General features: G+C 38.4%; 2 protein-coding genes across 3 annotated transcripts; one reads left to right on the forward strand and one right to left on the reverse strand.

Moving 5' to 3' along the window:
* Positions 1 to 912: 912 nt before the first annotated feature.
* lsm14b (LSM family member 14B) lies at positions 913 to 3,248 on the reverse strand. Of its 2 annotated transcripts, none has more exons than XM_007566303.2 (8): positions 3,042 to 3,248; positions 2,786 to 2,949; positions 2,582 to 2,708; positions 2,302 to 2,463; positions 2,089 to 2,172; positions 1,847 to 2,002; positions 1,459 to 1,585; positions 913 to 1,365 (listed from the first exon to the last, which is right to left on the reverse strand). In XM_007566303.2, the coding sequence occupies exons 1-8, from the start codon at positions 3,160 to 3,162 to the stop codon at positions 1,206 to 1,208; spliced, it is 1,101 nt and encodes a 366-aa protein (XP_007566365.1). In that variant the 5' UTR covers positions 3,163 to 3,248; the 3' UTR covers positions 913 to 1,205. The 2 variants fall into 2 exon arrangements, with proteins under 2 accessions (XP_007566365.1, XP_007566364.1); XM_007566302.2 differs by having other exon boundaries at positions 913 to 1,371; positions 3,042 to 3,247.
* A 1,142-nt stretch (positions 3,249 to 4,390) lies between these two features.
* On the forward strand, positions 4,391 to 16,512 carry LOC103147791 (transcription initiation factor TFIID subunit 4). Its single transcript, XM_007566305.2, has 15 exons — positions 4,391 to 5,132; positions 5,849 to 6,003; positions 7,567 to 7,686; positions 8,371 to 8,517; positions 8,610 to 8,732; positions 8,831 to 8,920; positions 10,101 to 10,328; positions 10,457 to 10,586; positions 10,939 to 11,056; positions 14,834 to 15,003; positions 15,099 to 15,229; positions 15,347 to 15,472; positions 15,929 to 15,985; positions 16,081 to 16,200; positions 16,276 to 16,512. Exons 1-15 carry the CDS (start codon positions 4,445 to 4,447, stop codon positions 16,441 to 16,443), a joined length of 2,571 nt encoding a protein of 856 aa, XP_007566367.1. The 5' UTR covers positions 4,391 to 4,444; the 3' UTR covers positions 16,444 to 16,512.
* Positions 16,513 to 22,821: the final 6,309 nt, after the last annotated feature.

The raw sequence follows: 22,821 nt of genomic DNA on the forward strand, positions 1-22,821 counted from the left end.
CTCTTAATAAGACCCCCACAAACTTTCTTTGGGGTTCAGGAGGTCAAGCAAATTTGATCAAGTACAGTGATAAACATGGTAATTAAATCAGCTGATTGTTTTATGGGAATGCTTCAAATACAACTGGAAAATTACAAATTACTCAAAATCGACCTCAAGCAACTTTGCCTCAGACACTTTACTCTTCTTTCACACTCTGGGGTCTTAATTTTTTTTTTTAAAGAATTTAACATTTACTTGAAAACAAGCTCTTTGGACACTGAACATTTCAATTTTTCCTCACCTTTGACATGGTGGTACAGGAGTAGATTGACAAAATGAATCCAACAGTTGTATCCCATAAGTCTGTTTGTGCCTCAAGTACAAACTCCATAGTATGCAAATTTTCCCAAGACTCTGGACTGAGAAGCACTGCTCCACAAGCCTTCAGGTTGTGGTCAATTCTGTTGCCAATGCGTTTTCTCCCATAATATGCTTTTCACTTCAACATACAAGGGAGTCCGGTACTGCTGGAAAGTAGTCAGACTTCCCCTATGATTTTGTACGCCTTGTTTGTAAAACTCCTCAACAGGCCTTGTGATTCACTGACATTAACTATGGTGAGCTGTTCCAGGCATATCCCACCCAGAAGACTATTTAGCAGCTGCTGGAAGAACTAAATTTCTTAAGTTGCCCTAGGAACACCTTTGGCTTTCCCAAGAGGAACTGAACCAAGTGACTGGGGAGAGGAAAGTCGAGGTCTCCACCCTCACCACCCAACAGAAGCCAATTGGAGGATAATAACACTTCAGGGAATTTCTCATTTCAAATTCCAAGATAATTGCAGGCCTAAATGTGAACATGGGCAAATTAAAATTAAGGAGATGTACCCCCAGAAAGAATCAGTTTCAATTTCAGAAATAAAGGCAAGATTTTGAATACAGATTTAACTTCATTGTATTTACAGTATTTGACAATTATACAAGTGCTCAAATTAAGACTTCAAACCATGACAAAAATCAGTTGAACACTTCAAATGTTGAGTACGTCAATCAGAACAAAATTACTTTATCCATATAAACAAGATGTCTTATCATACAGTCAACAAAACAAGCCTAAAGAAAGAAAAAAAAGAAAAAGAAAAGAAAAATGTTTCTTGGCAGTTAAGTTCAACACAATGAGGAAATGGACAAAAAAAAAAATCCAGATTAAGTTTTCTGTGGTCTTCACACCCATCCTCTCTGGATCCTGTCTAAAGACAGAATCTGAGCAGCTCCTCGTCCTCTGCGTCCAGTAAATCTACCTCTTAAGCCTCGACCTCTTACGAACCGGCCACTGACTCCAAAAGTCTCCAAATTGCGCTTCCGTTCCTCAGCCCATGTTAATCTGAAACTTAAGAAAATAAATACAATTAGTGAAAACCTCAAGCTTATATTTAAAAAAAAAAAGAAAAAAGTTGAATTTAGGAGAAGGGATTACCTAAGCCCATTATCACAGGAGACATTGTCAAAAAAAGACTTTGCTTTGTCATAGTAACATTTCGGGCTAAAACTGTCATTGTCCAGCAATGCGTGCATCCTCGCTTTTGCCTTCTTAATGTCTTCATCTGCATTAAAAACAAAATTTACGATTTTAGACAAAACCCTCAGGAGGACTTGTACAAAATAATCTGGTTTTGACATCAGTTTTTGATCAGAAAGAAATTCACTTTTGAAATATTACTTGACAGCATTTCAATTCATGTGCCCTAATTGTATGTAGCAACACCACAAGAGAACTGTTGCAGAAGTCCAGACACACATGAATCTATTACGAGTGTGCCTTAGTAGCTACTGCAACAGCCAAGTCATTTCAGATGCAAACAAACCTTTTAGGTTCCTTCTTTCTTGCACCTCCCTCTCGAGCTCCTCTTTGATAAACTGTGCATTGGATGAAGCAAAGTCAAAGTCTGTATCAAATTTGAGAATAGGCAATGGAACGTTAGCCATCATCAGCTGTCCACTACCACTCCGATGTCGAGGTGCTAAGGAGATTTACAAAAAAATAAAATAAAATTATGTTAGAGCACCTAGAAATAGGAATTTTACTTTCAGATCTCGATTTTGCTACCTTGCCTTCTTCTGGCCAGTGGACGGTCAGTCTTCTGCCGCTGTGCTTCTGATCGATTAGAAGTCACACCAGAGCCTGAACTCCCTTTAACAGAAAAATAAAAATAAAATGTATACCCACACATCGCTATTTGTCTAAACTGCACAACTGAGTTATAATGTAGCAATTCAGAGTAATTGTTTTCATTTAGCTCAAGTATCACAGGAGGCTTACTGGTAGTGGGCTCCTTTTGGGGCTGGGAGTTCACTCTCCTGGTCCTTGGGGGCCTCCTCCTATTCCACTGTCTTTCCTGGGAAGTAGTCAAACCTCTTCGTCTTTCTACTTGGATGGTTTGAACAGCCTTCTCTACCATGGGGCCCCGTCTGAAATGCAGGTCTGAAAGGAGAGGCCCTGAATTATAGGAGCCAAAAAAATTCTCTAAACCATTTTAAACACCTCCAGGGGGGCTTTTATGGTTAGCTTACTTCAAATAAATTTGTAAGAGAATACTTGCCCAGTCCAAGAGCAGCAGCATACTGCTGGCTAAGAAGGGAGCTGGCAGCAAGGTGATTATAAACAGGCATCCCTATGGGACTAAACAGTCCAAGACTTGGATATATGCCCGAGCTTGAACTGGATGACTGAAAAATACATAAAAAAATAAATATTCACACAATCATGACAGGAGCTTGAATGATGCACTTCTTTCCTACTTTACTTGTATGATTGCTGGATCTGGGGGTAGGCCATGATAAGACCTTGGAGATTCACACAGTGCGATATCCTTGATGTCACTTCCACGGAAAGTTATGTACTCGTAGACATCATCTTTGGGGGGTGTTGGTCTTTCAGTAGGACGCCCCTCAGTTCCAAAACACTTTACTGTGCATAAAGGAAATGTTATTTTCCCAATCTAAACAAATCCTCCAAGTAATCTTAAAGATCTCTCTTGTTACTGAATCAATTAGACTCACCTTTTGCCAGCACAACTGTGGAATTATTTTTGTCAATTGTGTACAAAATCCCCTCGTAACGATTTTGGGCCTTTGAAATTAACCCTATTCTACAGCCAATGTATGGCTTTGAAGAAGCCATGGCTGAATAATCGTTAGAACAAATGCTCTGAATTGTTTTATTGTCTTACAACACATTGCAGTGCTCAGACTTTGCTGAAACAATTTATAAGCATTTGCAGGTGTGCTGGAACCACGCCCACTGATTGAAGTTTAACTCACCTGATTGTTCAAGTCAATCACTTCACTACCCGTGTAGTGAACCGACACAGGTAGTGAAGTGATTCCTTTACAGGGATCACTTCCTGTATTGCTTTACAGGAATACACCAAGTACAGGGTCATCTTCTACCTGAAGGATGACCTGGGTAGAAGTGATCGTAATGTGGAGTGGGAGGAGTATTTTTTGTTAACGGACAAAGCCATTCAACAATGATAGATAAATTCAAAGCATTTAATCTATATTCACAATGTTCAAACCCGATTTGGGGGGAAATAAAAACATACAATATTAATAGGAGTTAGTGTCACTTATGGTGTGTTTTTAAGAAACAAAAGCATGACATGTAGAATATCACATCAAAAAAGATAAAAGAAACAGGAATCAGAGTTGCATACTTTAAAAAGCACATGCGCAGCCATTTTGAGACATACGTGGTCAGAAACATTTATTCAAACTGCTTTAACACTTTTCTTAAATCCACGGTGATGGAAAAGTTGATTTCCTTTTCTGAGAAAGCAAATCCGAGAGCAGCGTAGTACTCCTCTCTCTTTCCCTAGTGAAACTGACAGCTCCATCTTCCTTCGAGAGTTTATTTTCTTTCTCGAACCAATCACAACGCCGACCGAGGTAACGTCATGGTAGAAGGGGGGGTATCTAGTCGGCGCATGCGTCTTAAGAACTAGCGTTGGTAGGCAAAGATGGCGGCGGCGTCCGATTTGTTGGCTGATGTTTTCTCCAACAGAGCGGTTGACAAAAAAGTAGTAAGTGAGGTAGTGAGAGCCTTTAATACCCTGTTAAGAGGAGCAATTTGCGCTAACTTGACGTCTGGGATTCAATTTGCAACAAATCATTTTTGTGGTTTAACTGTAGTCGGTAGTTTCAATGTCGAGGGTAAGTAAATGAGATTTTGACTATATAAAGCAGGTAAGATATCTGTACTCCCTGATATGCCGACAATAGCTAGTTTTAGACAGATTGTTTAACTTAATTGTAGCCAACTTAATTTGACTTATCACTTTCCTGAAACTAATGCGAATTGGACAGTTGCTCGACACTTCCCCTGTTGCCATATGTTTCCGCCGCGGTAGCGACAGGAGTTGCTGAAGGTGTCAGTAATTGTTCGGGGGTCCCACGGTCAGACTATGGAGGGGACAGCTGGGATCACATCGGCCGCTGAACCAATCACGACTGCCGCGCAGAGTCACTTCGATTCACTGGCAACAAGCGGAGCAGTTACAGGAGCATCAGGTGCAACAGCTGGAGCTGACAAACAACAAGCGACTGGTGCTCCAGCTTCGGATGGAAACGGCGCGGTGATGAACTGTCACATCCCCGGAAGCCGGCAGTCAGACAGCTCTCAGACAGCTCCTGTGAATGGACCCACTTCTGCCTCTCCTGGTTTTATTATTCGAACTTCTCTGAGTGCACAAAATCCTTCGACCTCATCTGGGAGTTCTTCTCAGCCTGCTGAGAAAACTGTTCCCACAGTGGCGCTTGTAAGACCACCACCTGTGCAAACTTCTGCTAACGAGTCTCAAAGTACAGACAGCCCAAATACAGTCTTATCATCAGGGAGCGGTAGTGTTTCCTGCAAAACTGAAGCCACTAAAAGTATAACTCAAGCCGGTGCTCAGGTCCTGCCTTCGGGTGTTTTGACTGCGACCATGAGGAATCCGACTGTTCTGCAAAACATGAGGACTACATTGTCGTCAACGATCAGTGCCGCTCCGCCAGGAGGAATACGGACCATTGCTCCACAGGTGTTGGCTCCTCGACTCACTCAGCCTCAACAAAACGCTACAAGTATCCAAAACATCCAAATCCCTGCAGGTACGGTGTTTAAGAGCTTTCTGTTTATTGTTCAATAGATGGGATTTAATTTCCTGCATGGATGAGGAAAAGCTTATGACATTTAGTATTAAGCGAAGGTGAAACTGTTAATGATTCTAGCTGAGGCTACAGACATAAGTGGTTAAGGTTCTAATTTTAAAGCAGATTAAGTTCATTATTGGTGCGGCCTGTCAAAGCAGCACTTGGCTACATTGTTAATTCTCATATATTTGCTTGTCTGCTACAGTTACTTTCTGTTAATAATAGCTATTTACTGAATATCTCATAAGTATCCTATTGTTTTACTGGTTCTATTAGTTTCCTTTTCAAGTAACCTCTAAGATATCGTGCATCCCCTTCCCTGACTTTATTCTTAAAGTCCTTACTAATTCTGAAAATAACTAACCTGAGTCGTCTTGCACACTTCTACCTTTCACATTCAACTCACTGTGTATTTATTGTCAAAGTGAAAATCTTCAGATTTCACTCTCTGTCTGATTTCTCAGTTCATCTCTCGTCATTGTTTTGCCTGTTATGTGATTTTCAATTATTATTTTATTTTACCCTCAGGTCAGTTCATTGATAAATTTATGTTTTTATGTATTAGAAAGCACTATTGATGGGTCATTTATGTTGATTATTATCCTCTGTCATGGTTGTGACTTTGATTTTTTTTTGTTTTGTTTTGTTTTGTTTTTAATATTTGAACCTTCCAGGCATGGTGTTGGTTCGCAGTGAGAGTGGGCAGCTGCTGATGATTCACCAGCAGACTTTGGCTCAGATGCAGGCTCAAGCACAGTCACAAAGCGCAACGACGCCACGACCTGCAGCCCCCACCAGCACTCCACCTGTCCAGGTCGCATCTCTTCAGGTATTGGTGTGCCAGAAGCATGAGCACACGCACACGGGGAACATGTAACTCGTATGTGTGTTGCAGTAAAACACAAAAGAAATGTACATTCCTGGATATCCACTGATAGAGACAATGGCCTATTTCACTTTAGGAGGGATCACATTTGACAAAAATTAAGAAAACTTATGCGCTTAAGTTTTCTTCTTATTATTATTATTGTTTTAATGGAGAAATATAGAAGTCTTTTTGAAGATTTTCCCAAACTTTAAAACTGATTTTGTGGAAAAACTTACACAAATTGATTTTTTTTTTATTAAAGAATAGATATTGATTTAATTGATTTTCAACCTGAGAAACATTACTCCTTTGGATAAATAAGTTTGTGCTTGCATGTAGACTATGATGGAAGAAAAAATGTCATTTGACAATAAAACATTGCTTGATAGCAATACAAAGCATTTTCTTCCACTATTCTGGAAAAGGTTCAATGTTATAAATGGGTAATTTTCAAATGTTAATATTTAAATGTAAAATATATTGCACTGATTTTGTAACATCCACACAGAAGTTAAGCTGAAAGTTTACAACTTGTTGAATGTCAAAACTATGAATTTTCTTTTTCTTTTTTTTTTTTTAAAATATTGGTTTTGTTGTTTTGCAGTTATTTCTAGGTACATACCAAAACGATTAATGCAATGTATTAAGAGTACACAGACTTAGTGAAACATTTTAGTAGCAAATTGTAATATATAAATATAATATTCTAAAACACCCACAGCACTGTCTGAACATCAGTGTTAAGACTAAAACACTGTAGCAGTGTTATTGGCAGGCTTTTAAATAATCACACTGTTACAATGTTTCTTCTACATGGACTTAGAAACAACCCTTTTAAACAACTGTTATTGATCACAGTCCATTGGTGAACCTTCAGAAGATATAGGAAAAAGTACTTTAATCAGTTAATCAACTTTATCTACGTGACTTTTTTCAAATTCTAGTGATGGAATGTGAACAAGCTTAAAAATACATTCCAGGCGCACTAAAAACAAAAGATTTCACAAAAACCGACCTGTTCTCTAAGGTGTAACACATGCAGGACGGACTGCTGTGAAACGGAAGGTTATTCTAGTCCTTGGGCAAAAAGGCTACCTTTTTTCAGAGAATTTGGATGTTGTGTCTTTTGACTAAAGCGAACAGGGATCCAGCTTATCAGTTTTCAGTGATCAGCACAGAGGTCAGCATATTTGAATGTGTGGACAAAACAGAACATGCACATATGTGAAGGTAACAGTTAGTTATATTATATAACTGCAACCATTAATGCTTTCCAGTGTTGTTAATTTCTAACTTTTCATACATTAAAAATGTCTTATTCTGTAAAATATTGCTTTATTTAAAATAAAAATGTCATCTGTCAGCTGGATGCAATTGCTTTTATCTGACGTAGAAATATAGTACACTATTCTTGTTCAAATAACTTTAAAGCACTCCAGCTAAAATATTTTATAAAACAGATAAAATTAATCATTTTAATGCATTTGTAACTAATGGAAACATGTCTCTTTCCGTCTTCTGCAGACTCCTGGAGGTCCTCTGCTGGCTCGCTCCGTAACCCCGACGACCATCATCAAACAGGGTTCTCCAGTTCAAACCACAGTAGCAACCACAGCCACCCTCCAGAGACCTCCTGTTCTGCAGGTACCTCAGTCAGTCTGCATTCTGGGATATTTATTTGTTTTAGTTACAGTTAATACAAGGTGTCAAATTGACCTAGTTCTAATAATAAAAATAGTTTGTCAGAGTACCAATCATAAACATCTTGTTACAATTCTAAAAAAAAAAACAAAATCAAATATTTTCAGGGCTGCTGACAATAGACAATGTTTCACTGAGCCTGAGGATGTTGTATAAATGCGATCTTCTATGTGTGTGTTCTTTGTTCCAATAAGTCATGCAGACAACTCAGTAGTTCCTCAAGAAGCATTAGCTTGTTTGGATGGCTAATAATATTGAGTAAAAATAATTATCATTCAAGACACTGAGGAAATTAGTTACCAATTGTTTTTTTGTTGTTGTTTTTTTACTTACTTAGGTAAACAGAAGTAAACCAAACCAGAAAAATAAAAATGATCTATTGTAATCTACTTTTCTGTGTTTTGTTTATTTATCTACAAAAGAGTTTTACAACAATGTTTGAGTTGTTTACTTTTATTTGTTTAAGTGCCACGTTATTTTATTTTTATAGGTTGCCATGTAAAGTGCCTTTTTGTTTGAGATCTTTAATGACTAGTTTTCTGGGTGTTTGTTTCATACCCACACTGAAAAGATGAGTGAGGAACTGTAATTTTTTTTCATTTCCTGTAAAAGTAATCTCTTGTGCAGAATACCATCATACTTGGAGGAAATGCCACCTCCACTGGACAAGCTCTTGGCACGCCAACCACAGTGCAGGCAACGGCAGCAGTAACTCAGAGGGTGGGCCCCCTCGGGACCACCGGGGTGCCCGTCACTCCAACAGCCATCACAGCTGTAAGAAAGAAGTGAAAATGTCTCAGCTTGTTTTGTTTGTCTATTTTGTGAACTCTGATTGTATTTCAAATTTTCTTTTTTTTTTTTTTTAGGAAACACTGGAGAATGTGAAAAAGTGTGGAAACTTTCTGTCTACACTCATCAAGTTAGCATCCAATGGAAAACAGTCATCTGAGACTACAGCCACTGTCAAGGAGCTTGTTAAGAATTTGCTGGTACTTCTCTCTGGCACAGTTTGTTGTTCTGTGATTTTTACACCTCTACTATCTGTTTATCACACATTTCTTAACCATCGTTTTCTTTATTGTAACAGGAAGGAAAGATGGAGCCTGAGGATTTCACCAGCAGGTTGTACAAGGAGCTTAATTCTTCTCCTCAGCCATACCTTGTACCTTTTCTTAAGGTGAGGTGTTGGAAAAAAGATTGACACACTTTTCACAAAATAGCTACATTTATACTGAACTTGAAATATACACAGGTGGATTCTGTTTACAAAGTAGGGGACTTTTCAAAGCAAGTGGTTGCACTGGATTTTGAGGAGTTGTCAGAGTAAACAAGTTGCAGCCATTTGCAATTAGAGTTGTATTTGATAAGCCTCTAAACTTTAATTTAAAAGAAAAACCTTAAGGTCCATTGCACAAATATGTTGGTTTTATGACATCCATCTGAACTTGGAGTTATTATTTAATCCCCACATTTTTGTGACGGACTCAATGTAAAGTTTAACCCTATACACAAAATGGCAGTTAACTTGAGTGTTGGCATCAGTTATTGATGCAGAAGTCTACTGATTCCTCTTAAGTATGTCAAGATTATAGTTTGTAAAGAATGAAAATAAACATTTAGGTGTAAACAGTACTTGGAAAATGCTTGGATTTTTCTTATATTCAGTCTCAACATTTGATCTCAGATTAGAGAACTCAGACTGAAAGTGCTCTTTACCTATAAACAAGAACAACATCACATTGCCATCCACAATATTAGCTATTATTGTGTTTTGTGTTTTGCTCTCTGTTTATGAAAAATAATACAATCAGATATGTTTGTTTGTGTGTGTATACGTGTTCTGCATGGGTCAACTAATAACAAGCAGGTCATCTTAAAAAGTGCAGAAAAGCAGCATAAACAGTTAAATTATTGATAATGCATAGAAGCATGTGCTCATTAGGCTTTGGATGCTACATACACAAACGCAATATGGATTCCGAAGCAGATGCCCTCAATAATCAGCAGGACAGAATAAGAAAGTATCTTGTATTGATGCTTAGCTTAGATAAAGTCTCACTGAAATGTGACAATTGTACAGTGTGATGTCTCTGTTATGGAATGGAACAAGAGTTCCAGATTTTAAAAACATCCTAAGGCTTGTATATTATTTTTTATTAATTTTCTTAATGTTCGTTCCTACAAGTACCAGTAACATGATTTATAAAGACGGACTGTCTGTGAAGCAGGTTTGCTGCTTTGAAAAGAGAAATGGAATTGCATTATGCACACTCGGGGGCGAATGTTACTGAGCTTTCATTATTTCATACTGAAACCATTGATTTCATTTGCTCTCTGTTTCCTCTCGATGCTTGTAGAGAAGTCTTCCGGCGTTGCGCCAAATGACCCCAGATCCCGAGGCCTTCATCCAGCAAAGCCTGCTGCCCCAGCCGAGCAGCCAGCCAGCTGCAGCAACCTCTCCAGCACTCGGCGCTGTGGTTCTGCGTCCTTCACTCTCGCCTGCAGTCAGCGCGGCCACAGGCTCTACCACGACCAAGGCCACAGTCATCACCCTCTCTCAGAAAGCCAACAGTAAACCCGGACTGGTAATTAAGCTCCTTCTGTGAACTTTGAATGTTGCAGTTGGCATGTTTTTTTTTTTGTTTTTTTGTTTTCCTACATAAAATCCACTTTTTGTTATTGTATATTCATTTATTGAAAATTTTGTGTGCAGGTTGTTACCCAGCAGCAGCCAGTGAGGCCACAGGTGACCCTGGCTCAGTCTCCTTTGGTAACGGTCAGAGGAGCAGCTCCCAGCCGCATCATTGTGGGTCAACCACAGATGGTCAGACACATTCCACAAGGTGTGAGTTCAGCAGCGCTTCACACTGGAGACGTTTGATACATTTCTGTAGGATTGGGTTTTAATATCATTGTTAAAAGTTGCTGCTATGAAGCCAGAGCTGTTGTATTAATTTTGAACAGTTTGGTTAATAAAATATTCACCTCCTGGTTAAATCTTGCTGCGAAGTCTAACCGGTTTCAGATTTCAGATTGTGGTATTCCTGCCATCTTGTGGTTGCATTGTGTAATTGTGGGATAAAAGGAACATTTTGGAATCCATTTATTCAAACCATTTTACTAGCTGCTGTGATTTATCTTGTTTTAGTAAGCTATGCCACAAAGTGAACTTCTGTCCCAATTTATATATTTTAGGTTCTGTGGTGAAGCAAAATGTGGCTCCAGGGACCAGAGGAGTTCAACTACTCAACCAGGCATCCCTCGTCGATGCTCAGAGGAATAAGCTAAAGGAAGCAGGAGGGGGGACTTTCAAGTATGTGGCTCTTAAAAATGTAAAAATTATCCCAGATCTGTTTACGCTTTTTTTAACTGCACATCTTTAATTGTCTGAAGGGTTAATAATCAGATAGTAAACTGTTGCTTGTTTAATTAGTGTTTTTTATCTTACTATGATGCTGTTTTTTACTTTAGTATTTACAATTTCATGAAGAAGCTCTGAAATTTGATATATTAGAATGCAGGAGTGAGGTGTAGAATTGAGTCATGTGGCATAAGCCGTTTTCGCACTGCAAGGAACGGAACGGTATGGAACGGCACGGGTTCAAAGTAGGGCCGACCGTGTTTGCATTAGAACTTCCAACCCGGTTCACCCGGCTCCTTGGAACCACAAGAGCTGTGGTTCCAATCGGGCCGGCCAAGCGGGGCTGCTTAGCAGCTGATTGGTTTGGTTTAGAGTCAGCCGTTGATTGTTTTGCAGTCAGCCATTGATCGGGTCTAGCTGGCTCTCACTAAACTGTTCTTACTGTATTTTGTAAAGAGTGCTCTTTTTAATATTTTTATTATTATTATTTTTAATTTGCGATGAGTTCCTCTCAATATTCTGCTGTTACCTGATCCCAAGATGAGGTAATTTTTTTCCTCCGCTTACTCCCAGGATTGAACGAGTACAGAATGAGCTAGATCGGACAATGAGGAATGAGAAAGTTTTCCGCCACATCTCGGAGGAAAAGACTTCGGCCGCTACATCGAAACCATTGCTTAGTTTCAAAAATAATGACGTCTGGTACAGCTTTGATGCCACCCTCAGTTATATGTAAACACAACAGGGCTGCAGTTCGGGTGGAACCGGACCGAAGCGTGCCGTTCCGTTCCGTGCCGTTCCGTTCCGTGCCGTTCCGTTCCACGTCGTTCCGTTCCGTTCCTTGCAGTGCGAAAACGGCTTTAGAATCGATTCAGCCTTGAGTCACAAATTTAATAACTTTAGACTTGACTTTAGAATATCATAAAATACTTTGGACTTAAACTTTCCTACCAAAGACTCTTGATTTCACTTTGACATGAACCTTTTTGCTCTTACACCAAACATAAAATCTGATATGAAGAAAAAAATGACTGGTGCAGTTCGATAAAACCTTACTGAGCTCCTGTTCCAGCTTACTGTGCACCATCTCCCATTTGACAATATTTCCTCCCCCTGTTGCTCCAATAAGCTTGCTGTGTCGGCAGTGTTGTTTACCTGCTTTCTTTCCTGCATCATACGATGACAGGAAAGGAGGTAATGAAGGTGGAGTTGTGCCCTCTTCCAGCACAATCAGAGGTGTGTGTTAAATTGAAAAAAGGAAGTAAGAAAATAATCTGTGGGTGGCATCTTACAAACACCAAGTAGACTGCTATTCAGCAGAACTCCTTTCAAAATGTTAAAGCACGTTCTTTAAGACAGTAAATGCAGACACTGGTGCATTGTAAACCGATTTTTTGATTGTAATGAGGGACACGGTCGCTGGCCATAATCTGACTTATTTTAGGATGTTTTTAAAATGTTCTTTTATCTCTTGCTGGCTGTTCCAGTACATGAAACATCTTTTAAAGTAATATCTTAATCTGAAATTATTACTCTGATTAAATTCCATAATGGTCAAATGGGTTGAGAAACAAACAAAAAAAAAAAAAAAATCTTATGGCATTTTCATGTGCTTATTTGGGACTTGAATCAAGACATCACTGGCTGCATGATATTAGGATTAGAATAGTACTGGTAAATATTGCAATGGCGATGTCAGTTCCATCACTGTGTGACCATTTGCAATTTGGGGCAATGTCATTTGTGTTCGGTGTGAACATCTGCTTCAGCGAGTCTTCACCCAACTGGTTAAATAATGCATTGGCATCTAAAATGAGAATCCATAGCACTTGATGTATATTACCCAACAATTATTGCAACGCCCTAATTGTAGACTAGTTGCCTTTTTAGCAAAAACGAACATGCAAGTGAGGCTTCTGTAGCTAGAAAGTTTCATATTTTGCAATAGTTCAATAGAGTTGGATCATAAGAGAACTAATTCTCTGATTTTTAAACTGTTGTTTGATACATACGGTAAATGACTTTTTGACGTGTGCCAAAATCAACAAAAAAAATAAAATCAAAAAGCAACAGTTTGAATTCCCTTTTACCTGCTCAGCAATAACGTGAGCGTGCAATATTTTAATTACACCTATATAATGTACATAAAGGGAAGAAATCATTGTACAGCCTTTGCATGTTAGCCTTTTTATAAGAGAGTTTGCAAACTCCTCTAGCTATGGTAGATGGATACACTTAATTAGTTCCACTTTGGGGAAAATCACAAGTCACAGCAGCAAAGAACAAAATTACAAATATCAATGAACAGTTCACATAGAAAAGCAATCAAATCACAATGAAATACTGCTGTAAAATATAAAGAATTTATAAGCTATGCACAATGTGTAAAAATTATTTCTTAAAAAGCTGCAATCTTGCACCTTGTAAAATGATGTATAAGATATAACAGACGTGGTGCACAGTGGTAACTGCACAGATTCTTTCCTTCCTACTGTGTGGGTGTATCAGTCTGCTGCTGAAGGAGCTGCTTAAGGCCCCCACAGTCTTAAGGGTGAGAGGAGTTGATCATGATTGCTTTCAGCTTAGCTGGCGTCCTCTTCTCACCCACTTCCACAATAGAGTCCAAAGAGCAGTTCAGAACTGGGCCTGCCCTCCTGACCAGTTTAAGTCTCTCCTTGTCCCTCTCTGAGCTTCCACAAGCCCAGCAGGCCAACATAGAGGATGACCGAAGCCATCACAAAGTCATAGAAAGTGTGTCCTGCACACACCGGATGACCTCCATCTCCTCAGTAAGTGGAGATGATTTAGGCTATCAGTGCTACATGACCAGTGCAGTTTGTTATTGAGCTGAACACCCAGATACTTGTACTTCTTCACAATCTTGATGTCCAAAGCCTGAACAATTGGAGAAGTCCTCCTACTGAAATTGATCACCACCTCATTTGTCTTGATGATATTGATGTGCAGATGGTTCAATTCACACCAAGAAACAAAGCTGGAGGTAAACTCTCTGTACTCCAGATTCGCTTTGAAAAACCCCTCCCATAATCTTAGTTTAACAAAATTAGGCAAAAGCATATTTGGGTGCACCAAAGTCACTGGACCCATTGCTTTATTTTCCAATTGCTTTCTTCTTGCTTCTCTCAGCTAGTAGTTCTTTTGGATTTTATTTAAGGAAATCAAAGTGAAGTAGGCTGAATACTTGCATGGCTAACCTCAGTGGCGTCCAAAGAAAATTTTCATGGGGTGGCCAAACCAGGCCAGTAAAAATTTTAAAGTAAATAGATAAACTCTAATTTTATTTATCTCTTTTTTGAATGTATTATTTATTGGGTTTTACACTTAGAAAACGACTCTGTGCCTTTCTATGACATGAACGTAATTATCTGGGACACCAGGCAGGTGGCCAGCATTTTTTAGGATGGGGCCACAGCCCACTTGGCCCTTGCTTGGGAGCGCTCCTGCTTAACCGTTTAGATTTCCATTTGCACAAAAATTGAAAGTCCATCTTTTTGTCTTCCACTTCATAATTATGTGCTATTTGTGTTTTTCTGTAACATACAATCGTAAATACATTTGCGATGAGGTTTTGATGTGCCAATCTGGACTATGAATAATTATGCAGATCATTCTAAAAATAACTTTTTGTTTAAAAAAAAAAAAAAATCTAAGTATAGACCTAATCTCTGTTGGTTTTCATGTCTTCCTTTTTCTACTGCTTTCCCGCAGAGATGATGATGATATCAACGACGTGACTTCCATGGCAGGGGTCAACTTGTCCGAGGAGAACGCCCGCATCATGGCCAGCAGCTCTGAACTTGTTGGCATCGTGACTCGGTCCTGTAAGGACGAGGCTTTCCTCTCCATCTCCTCTCTCACCCGGATAGTTCTGCAGATTGGTCAGTGATTCACTTTTGAGACAAAGTAAACTGTGCACTTACTGTAGGTGAACTCTCATTCATTCGTCGTTCTTCCACACTCACTTCTGCTTCAGGTAAGAAGTTTGGTGTCAGTGAATTGGGCACAGATGTGATCAACTACATTTCCCATGCTACACAACAGCGACTGCAGAACCTGTTGGAAAACGCTTCGCAAGTGGCACAACTGAAGAATTTTAATTTTAAGGTAAGGATGTGTCTCAGTCTCTCGAGAGTTTGCTTTGTGAACTATAGTTTATTCTGGTTTCATAACTTTGTTTATTTCTGTCCGTCTCTCAAACATCTGACTTGATGAAATGGTCAGGAGGACGAGCGGTGTGAGCAGGTCAGCGACGTGCGAGCTCAACTCAAATTTTTCGAGCAGCTGGATCAGATGGAGAAGCAAAGGAAGGAGGAGCAGGAGAGAGAGATCCTGCTGAAGGCTGCCAAGGTAGAGACGGACAATTTTATGGTGGTTCAACAGTTTGAAATTTGACTTATTTATTTATTTTAACCTCAATCATTTTGGGGAATGGGGAATAAATAAAAGTATGTGTTATACATTTACAGCTTTATGTAAGAAGGGATTTCTTTAAGCTGCTGCTTAAAGAATTGAGGTATTTAAAAAAAAAAAAGTGGATCCGTCCTCTTCTGTATAGATGGATCTTATGTGGTTTGTTGACCTAGAATGACCTATTATTACTTTAACAAGGACACAGAATGCCTGACAGGAAGAATTACTCTTATAATTGCATAGACAGGGCAGGTGTGTGCCATTAATGTTAGTTTTTCTGCTACTAGCTAGCAGATATTTTAACTATGAATGAGTGAATGAATAAAACAAGGGATTTAATAAACTGATCAGATTCCACCTGAAATATTCAAAATCTCCTCTGCATTGCTGCAGTCTAGGTCACGGCAAGAAGACCCAGAGCAGCTCAGACTGAAACAGAAGGCCAAAGAGGTGATTATATGCAGAGAAGAGGGAATATGCAACTATTTTCTTTATTATGATGATGAATGAGATTAATCCATATGTTGCTGTTGTGTGTATTCCAGATGCAGCAGCTGGAGTTGGCTCAGATCAGGCAGAGAGAAGCCAACCTCACAGCGTTGGCAGCAATCGGCCCGAGGAAAAAACGGAGAACAGACTCCCCTTTAAGCGGTGCGAGTGCAGAGGTAAGGGTTTTTAAACCTTTCGACAAAAATAATGTTTACAGAACTGTTAAATGATTCCTTCCTACCAACCTGCAGGGTTCAGGGTTGGGTTCCTCCCAGCCTGGAGGCTCCAGTGGACAGGGCTCCAGACAGTTCATGCGCCAGCGCATCACCAGAGTTAACCTCCGGGACCTGCTCTTGTGTCTGGAGAATGACAGAGACTCCAGTCACTCCCAGCTACTCTACAAAGGTCTCCTCAAATAAAAGCTGGATTGAAGTGACTATTGACACGCAGAGGTATTAATGAAATGTACCTGATGGCCTTTTGCTTTATCTGCTGCTCTAAGTATTATATCTGCAAGAAGAGAATTATCTGAAAAGCAGAGGAGAGCCTCCTCAAGCACTGGCCTTTTGTGTGGTATCTTCGTCATTTAAAAGACAGGTAATGACACCAGTTTCCCTCACACTTATTAACATCAATGCTCAAGATTTGTGAAAAGCTTCAAAAACATTTTTACTGCAGCAGCATAATCTCAGTTTTGTCTCAAGTTTGTCATGATGGTAGAAGGCAGGTAGAAAGAAAAGCACCCTCTAAACACATAGAGAAGAGCAGCAAATTAAAAGCACCTCAGAGTTGCCAAGTATCCACAGCAACAGTTTGATATTATCTACATGCCAGCAGTTTTATTTTAATTTCTTTTTAGGAGCCATGCCAGGAAAGTTTTTTTTTGTTGTTGTTTCACCATCGTTAATGGGGATCTGTCCTGTAGGCTAAGATATTGTGACTTTAACTGAACAGTGTTCTTCAGTCAAATAAGTCAAATATTAAACTTTTCAGCAACAAACTCCTGGTGGGTCACACATGAAGAGATGGAAGGCTTTGTAAATAAGTTTCTCATACCAAGTTTGGGGGATCTGTGATGTTGTTGGTTGCCTCTTTTTGTCCTGGGGACCTTGTTGGTGCACACAGTATCACAAAATCTTTCACATTCCAGGAGACGTTAAATAAAAATCTGATGGTTTCTGCTAGAAAGCTGGATATGAGTGGTCATCAGATCTTTCAGCAGGATGATGACTCAAAACATATGGCCGTATTAACAGAAAAATGGTTCAGTTGAAACAAAAGCGTTGTTCTTCTACAGACATCTCAGACCTGAAGCCTTGTGCGAAATGTAAAGGTCTATATTCCTATAAATGCTTCTGAGATGGTATCAGAGAATACTCTGCTTTCCTGTTGCCAAAAGAATCAATTTACTGCTAGGATTAACCATTGAGATGCCAAGAAATGTGGCACCAAAAAGAAAAATTTTGATTTTTTTTTTCTGCTTGTGAATACAAGTTCACAATTTCAAAATTGAATTTTTCTAAAATATAATTTTCAGATTGTGGAGCTACAATAAAAACGGAATTTATTTTTAGGCGTTGAACAGATTTTTATCATCGACGCCAATAAATGTAGAGGGCACTGCAACTCCACTTGGCTCATCTGCTGTTTATTGTTGAAATGACATCTGCTCAGTTCTTAACAAGTAAAGCCATATACACTTAATAGTGTTGATTTTATTTATCAAACTATTTTTTCAGAGATTCTGGATAAGTTAGGATTAGTTCAATTTTCTTATCTGCCGTTTTAATTTATACAGCGCTCGGGTGACCATCTGGGGTCGAGAGTTCAGAAGTTCATATATATATTTTTACTGAAGCAGCCGTACTACAGACTTTAAATACACTTCATTTGTGTAATGTTCTTTAGAGAGCAGGAGTATGGCCACTATTTTCTTATGCATTACAAAGTCAAGTTGTGTATTTTTTTGGTTAAAGCTCATTTGGAAAAAAGGATCTACACTTAAACACATTATGCCATTTTATGATGTATTTACATCCAAATTAGTGGAAAACCTGACGAATATTGGGAACAAAATAGGAAAAAAAAAAGTTTTGTTGGCTTTATGTTAACTTTTTAATTATATTTCTTGCAAATTCCTCAGCAAACACATGACTTTGCAATTTCTGTGTGTGTTTTTAGTACACATAGCAATTTTAGTTTTTTTACTTCTGGCTTTTTTTTTGTTGGAAATTTGGGTAAATATATACTTGAGCTCACTTTTTGTAAATGTGTTCTTTTGGTTGACAGCTTCAACTTAACAAAATGTTTTCTTTTTCTTGTATATAAATGATTAACATGAGACAATGATTCGATCTCATGGTGGTGTCTTGTAAATTTTGCACAGCTGTTTGTTTATATGTAAATATCTGAATTTAAGAAAAAGGTTTTTAATGACTATTTTATAAATGACAAAGAAAAAGATCTATAATAATAAAAAAAAAAAAACGACTGATAATCTCCCCTCTGCGCCTTTATTCCTGAATACATGCTCTTTAAGGTCTTCAAGTGATGGTTTGGTATTAAAAAGTGTTTTGATATTCTCAATACTTTAGAATATCATCAAAATGTTTCTTAATTCAAGTCACAAAGTAAAACAAACATGTGAGAGTCATTACACACTGATTTATTTCTGTTCATATATATAAGTACTGCCAGTGAAGTGTTTTGCCTAAGGATACAAATAAAGGTGGGTGGATTAGGAATTGAACCAGCAACCCCCTGATTGCATGGCAGACTTCTACCACCGTCATGAAAGTATAAACTGCAGAAAAACACACTGTCCCCTGTCAGAAACAAACTATTAGAGGAATAAGGCACTGTCAATCAACCCCGTTTATGCGCTGCTTAAAGTTGTATGCTGCAACTTTAAGAACTAAGGGTTGTGTCATATCAGAAAAGTAATAGGCAGCAATAAAGATAAATAAAATTAGCCTTAAAATGATTTAGGAATGTTGAAATACACAAATCAATGTGAAAAAAGTTGATAAATTTTAAGTATGTCTTTAAAAAAAAAAAAACTATACAAACATTTTGTATCAATTATTTTGAGCCCTCTAAAACTCCAGAATGCTACTTGGTGTAAATACTTTGTGTTCCTAAAATGAGCATCTCCTTCATTTTCTTCCTTTGTATTTATGCTTTTGAAAACCGCTTTGCTCAGAAACACAATTAGGATTTCAAATCACTCTCATTCTCTCTACACACACTCACTGCTAAAGAAACTAAACGTTGACTGTTTTGTTCCCAAAATCTTTTGAGCATCACAGCCAATAGAGATTTAAAATGTCATGTACTTCAGATCTGATGATTTGGAAGATGTTTTAACTGGACAAAAAATACTAAGAAAATGTCTCTCCTTGACCTAAAATGTGAGTGTGAATGTAATTTTTGAATCTCACAATCTGACATGTATCCAGTGGTGATTGGGCAAGTGACAGGGTATACCTTAGACAGGTGGCCAGTCCATCATAGAGACACAGGATAAACAACCATCTGTGCACACACACACACACACACTAAAGGGTGATTTGGAGAGACATTTACCATAACAGTTATGTTTCTATACTTTGGCACAAAGCCAGAATACCTGAAGACAACATATAAATGTGGAGAACATGCAAATTGGGATTTTAACCCTACATTTTCCTGTTGCAAAGCAACTGTGCCACTTTGCAACCCTGCTTCAGAAGCCTGGACAAAAAAAGTGTTGGTAAAAGGGTCTGTTTATGGTGGAAGAGGAGAAATATGTCTTGTCCAACATTCCCTCGGTTTTATTTGTCGGCAAATGCTTATACTCTTTATTTTTTTATTTATTTATTTTTTTTTTACCAAATTATTGTATTTATAAAATACTTGCAAGAAAAGTTCTCAAATGTGAGCATTATACAATTGATAACACCTTCAAATTTAGTGGATTAGGAAGTGCAAAGTTTTCTAGAAACAGTAATTTTACAGATGTAAAGCGCAGCAGCTTAAAATGTATTTATTCATGAAACAATGGACTCACTGTTTTCATGGTTGCCTTTCAAGTAAATATAATGGGGAAGGTGAATTATGTAGACTCTAAAGTGCAGAGAGGAGAGATCCCACAGGAGGGCAGTGGTACCCCATGGTAGACAGGAAGTATCTGACACTTATCAGACAGTTCGCAATAGAATTTGTTGCTTATTATGGCATAAGTCTGCGTTTTTTATCACCTTACGATTTGACCCAACGGTACTGAAGTGGTGCCAATTAAAATAGGAATTTTGGAATGTATTTACCATGTAGTTAACTTTTGCTTTTAGGTCTTGTCTCATTTTATAGATGCACTTTTTTTGTGCGTCCTGCTGCTCAAAAGCCTTGAGGATCTTTACACACCAGACACGCCCACACAGATGGACATCTCACTAAGGATCATTGCAAGGCACTTTGCTCATATTTCTTCAGATCTAGTGGATTTGAGGCTTAGACGCTTGTTTGTTCTGCTCTCTCTGCAGACAAGGTATCTTATGCCTGTGCCTGCAGAAACCGTTGTCTTCTTGTCTTGATATCCAGGCAAAGGCAGTCCTTCTAAGTCGTCTTCAATATGAGTTGTCAGGCTGTATTTGCTTATGTTACTGTGGGACACCAAACTCAATTCCACAGCCTTGTTTGATTTTGCATAATGAGAAGTTGCTGCTGCTCACGGGATAATGTTTTTGACTGACAACTATGAAGATGAAGGAATGTATTTCAAATATTTATTTCACGGATTTTGAAGAGCAGAGTTGGCTTCTTAAAAAGCACACTGATGGGACAACTTCGGTGACCTTGTATGTGTTTTGAATATAGTCCACACCCTGGGTTATTCTGGTGTGTTCTTAATGGCCTGGTTTTGTTGAGTTGTTTACGGTTCTTGTAGGAGGCCTACATGCACCTATCAAAGGCATGGAGATTATATGATTGATTAAATCATGCATATACTCATTTTTGAACCAAGTATAAATTGATTCAAGTCAAGTGTTTCTTTTAAATGTTATACATTACCAAGGACGGAGACTGCTGACCAAGAAGAAAACCCCTGTGACAAGGTGGACAACTTTAGGCTGAATTTGCAGCAACCCAGTAAACATTTAAATGGTCTCTCTTGGACACTGGTGTCCACTGCTTCCAGTGTCCTGCAACTTTTAGATGTCTCCCAGGCCTAATTAGCCTAAGTAAAGTGGTTGAATTGAATCATTAGTATATAATCATGTTCTATAGAGTGCTACTAATGAATTCTTTCAAGTCTGATTAAAAGGAAACATCTAAAAATTGCAGGACACTTTGCCTCTAAAGCTTGAGTTTGACACCCTACCTGGTACAGCATGGAGTCAATCAGTTAAGAGTTCCTTACTAAAGAATTTATTCTGAAATGGGTATTTCCATTTAATAGCTATTGTCACATTTTATAATAAAATACTTGTTGCTAGAACATCTGCAGAATTAGTGAAGGCATTTTGAGTTTAGAAAGCCATCTCTCTTTTTTTCATGAATGAAACGGTGGCCTTAAAGCAAAGTAGACTTTTCATTTTGAAACAGCCGGATTGGAAAGTTTTCATTGTGGAAGAAAATCAGAAACATTCCATTCTTAAAATGATAGCCCTCCTTCTGACATGTGGCCAAGCAGAAACGACTACTTCTGCGTCTGTCAAAGGAGCTTGTTAGAGAACATGGTGTTCTTTTAGGCGATGTATTTAAATTCTTGTCAGACTTCTCAAAGATAGCAAAGAAAACTGAGAAAAACACTGAGGTCAAAGGAACATCTAACCCTAATTATTTTAAAAGCTATTCATTTCTTTAATTTGGCACTCTTCACTCGATAATATATAGTCACTCCTAATCTAAAGGAGATGCTTTAGATAATCACACACTTTTAATATCAGCAAAGAAAAGATTTATAGTCAATTTTTAGCTGTACTGTATCTTTTCCAAATAAAACCCTGGACGTTCTATTTGAGATAAATATTTTTTTGGCTTCAGCTTTTCCTTTACTTAAAATGAATGGTTCTGGGGCTCAGGGTGGCTCAGTTGGTAGAACACCATGTTCAGAGGCTGCAGTCCTCGACACAGTTGTCCTGGGTTTGAGTCCTGGTCTTGGGCCCTTTGCTGCATGTCTTCCCCATCTCTCTCTCTCTCTCTCTCTCTCTCTCTCTCTCTCTTGTCTGTTTACTGTACAATAGTGGCTTCTACAGTCTAAAATATCTTTAAAATAATATCAATTGCTCTGAGTATTATTCCACCCTGAATCCTTACATTTCTTCCCTTTGTGTAAATTACATTTTTAGGTACTGTTAATAAAAAAACAAAAACAAAAAAAAAAAACGGTTATTTTCACAACTGCTTAAAAGGCTGGGTTGATTTTACTGGCATATAAGTGTTGGGCTACAAATTAGGCTGCGACGTGGCAGCAATTGAGAAGAAAGTAAAGTCCCCAGATTAAATGTTTCTTCTAAAGGTCAGGCTTAGCCAATTCTATGAGGAAAACAGCATGGCTTTTAATCAATCTGAGCTTGTGGTCCAGATAAACCTTTGTCACGCTTAATAACGTTCCACTTCCCATCAGTCAATATTTGTGTGCTTTTTGATAATATCCTCTTAGGCACTACCCAGAAGTTTCAGGAGGGACTCTCCTTGCTTTTTGATGGGTTTAATCTGATCAAAGTTTGTCATGTAAAGAAAATTCATGAAACAACTCTGGCAATCTGTAATGACAAAGGCAGGGCTTACTGTGCCTTTCAAAAACATATGATGCC

The sequence above is a fragment of the Poecilia formosa genome, unplaced genomic scaffold (assembly GCF_000485575.1).
Source record: "Poecilia formosa unplaced genomic scaffold, Poecilia_formosa-5.1.2 Scaffold190, whole genome shotgun sequence".
In the NCBI taxonomy this organism is placed as follows: domain Eukaryota; kingdom Metazoa; phylum Chordata; class Actinopteri; order Cyprinodontiformes; family Poeciliidae; genus Poecilia; species Poecilia formosa.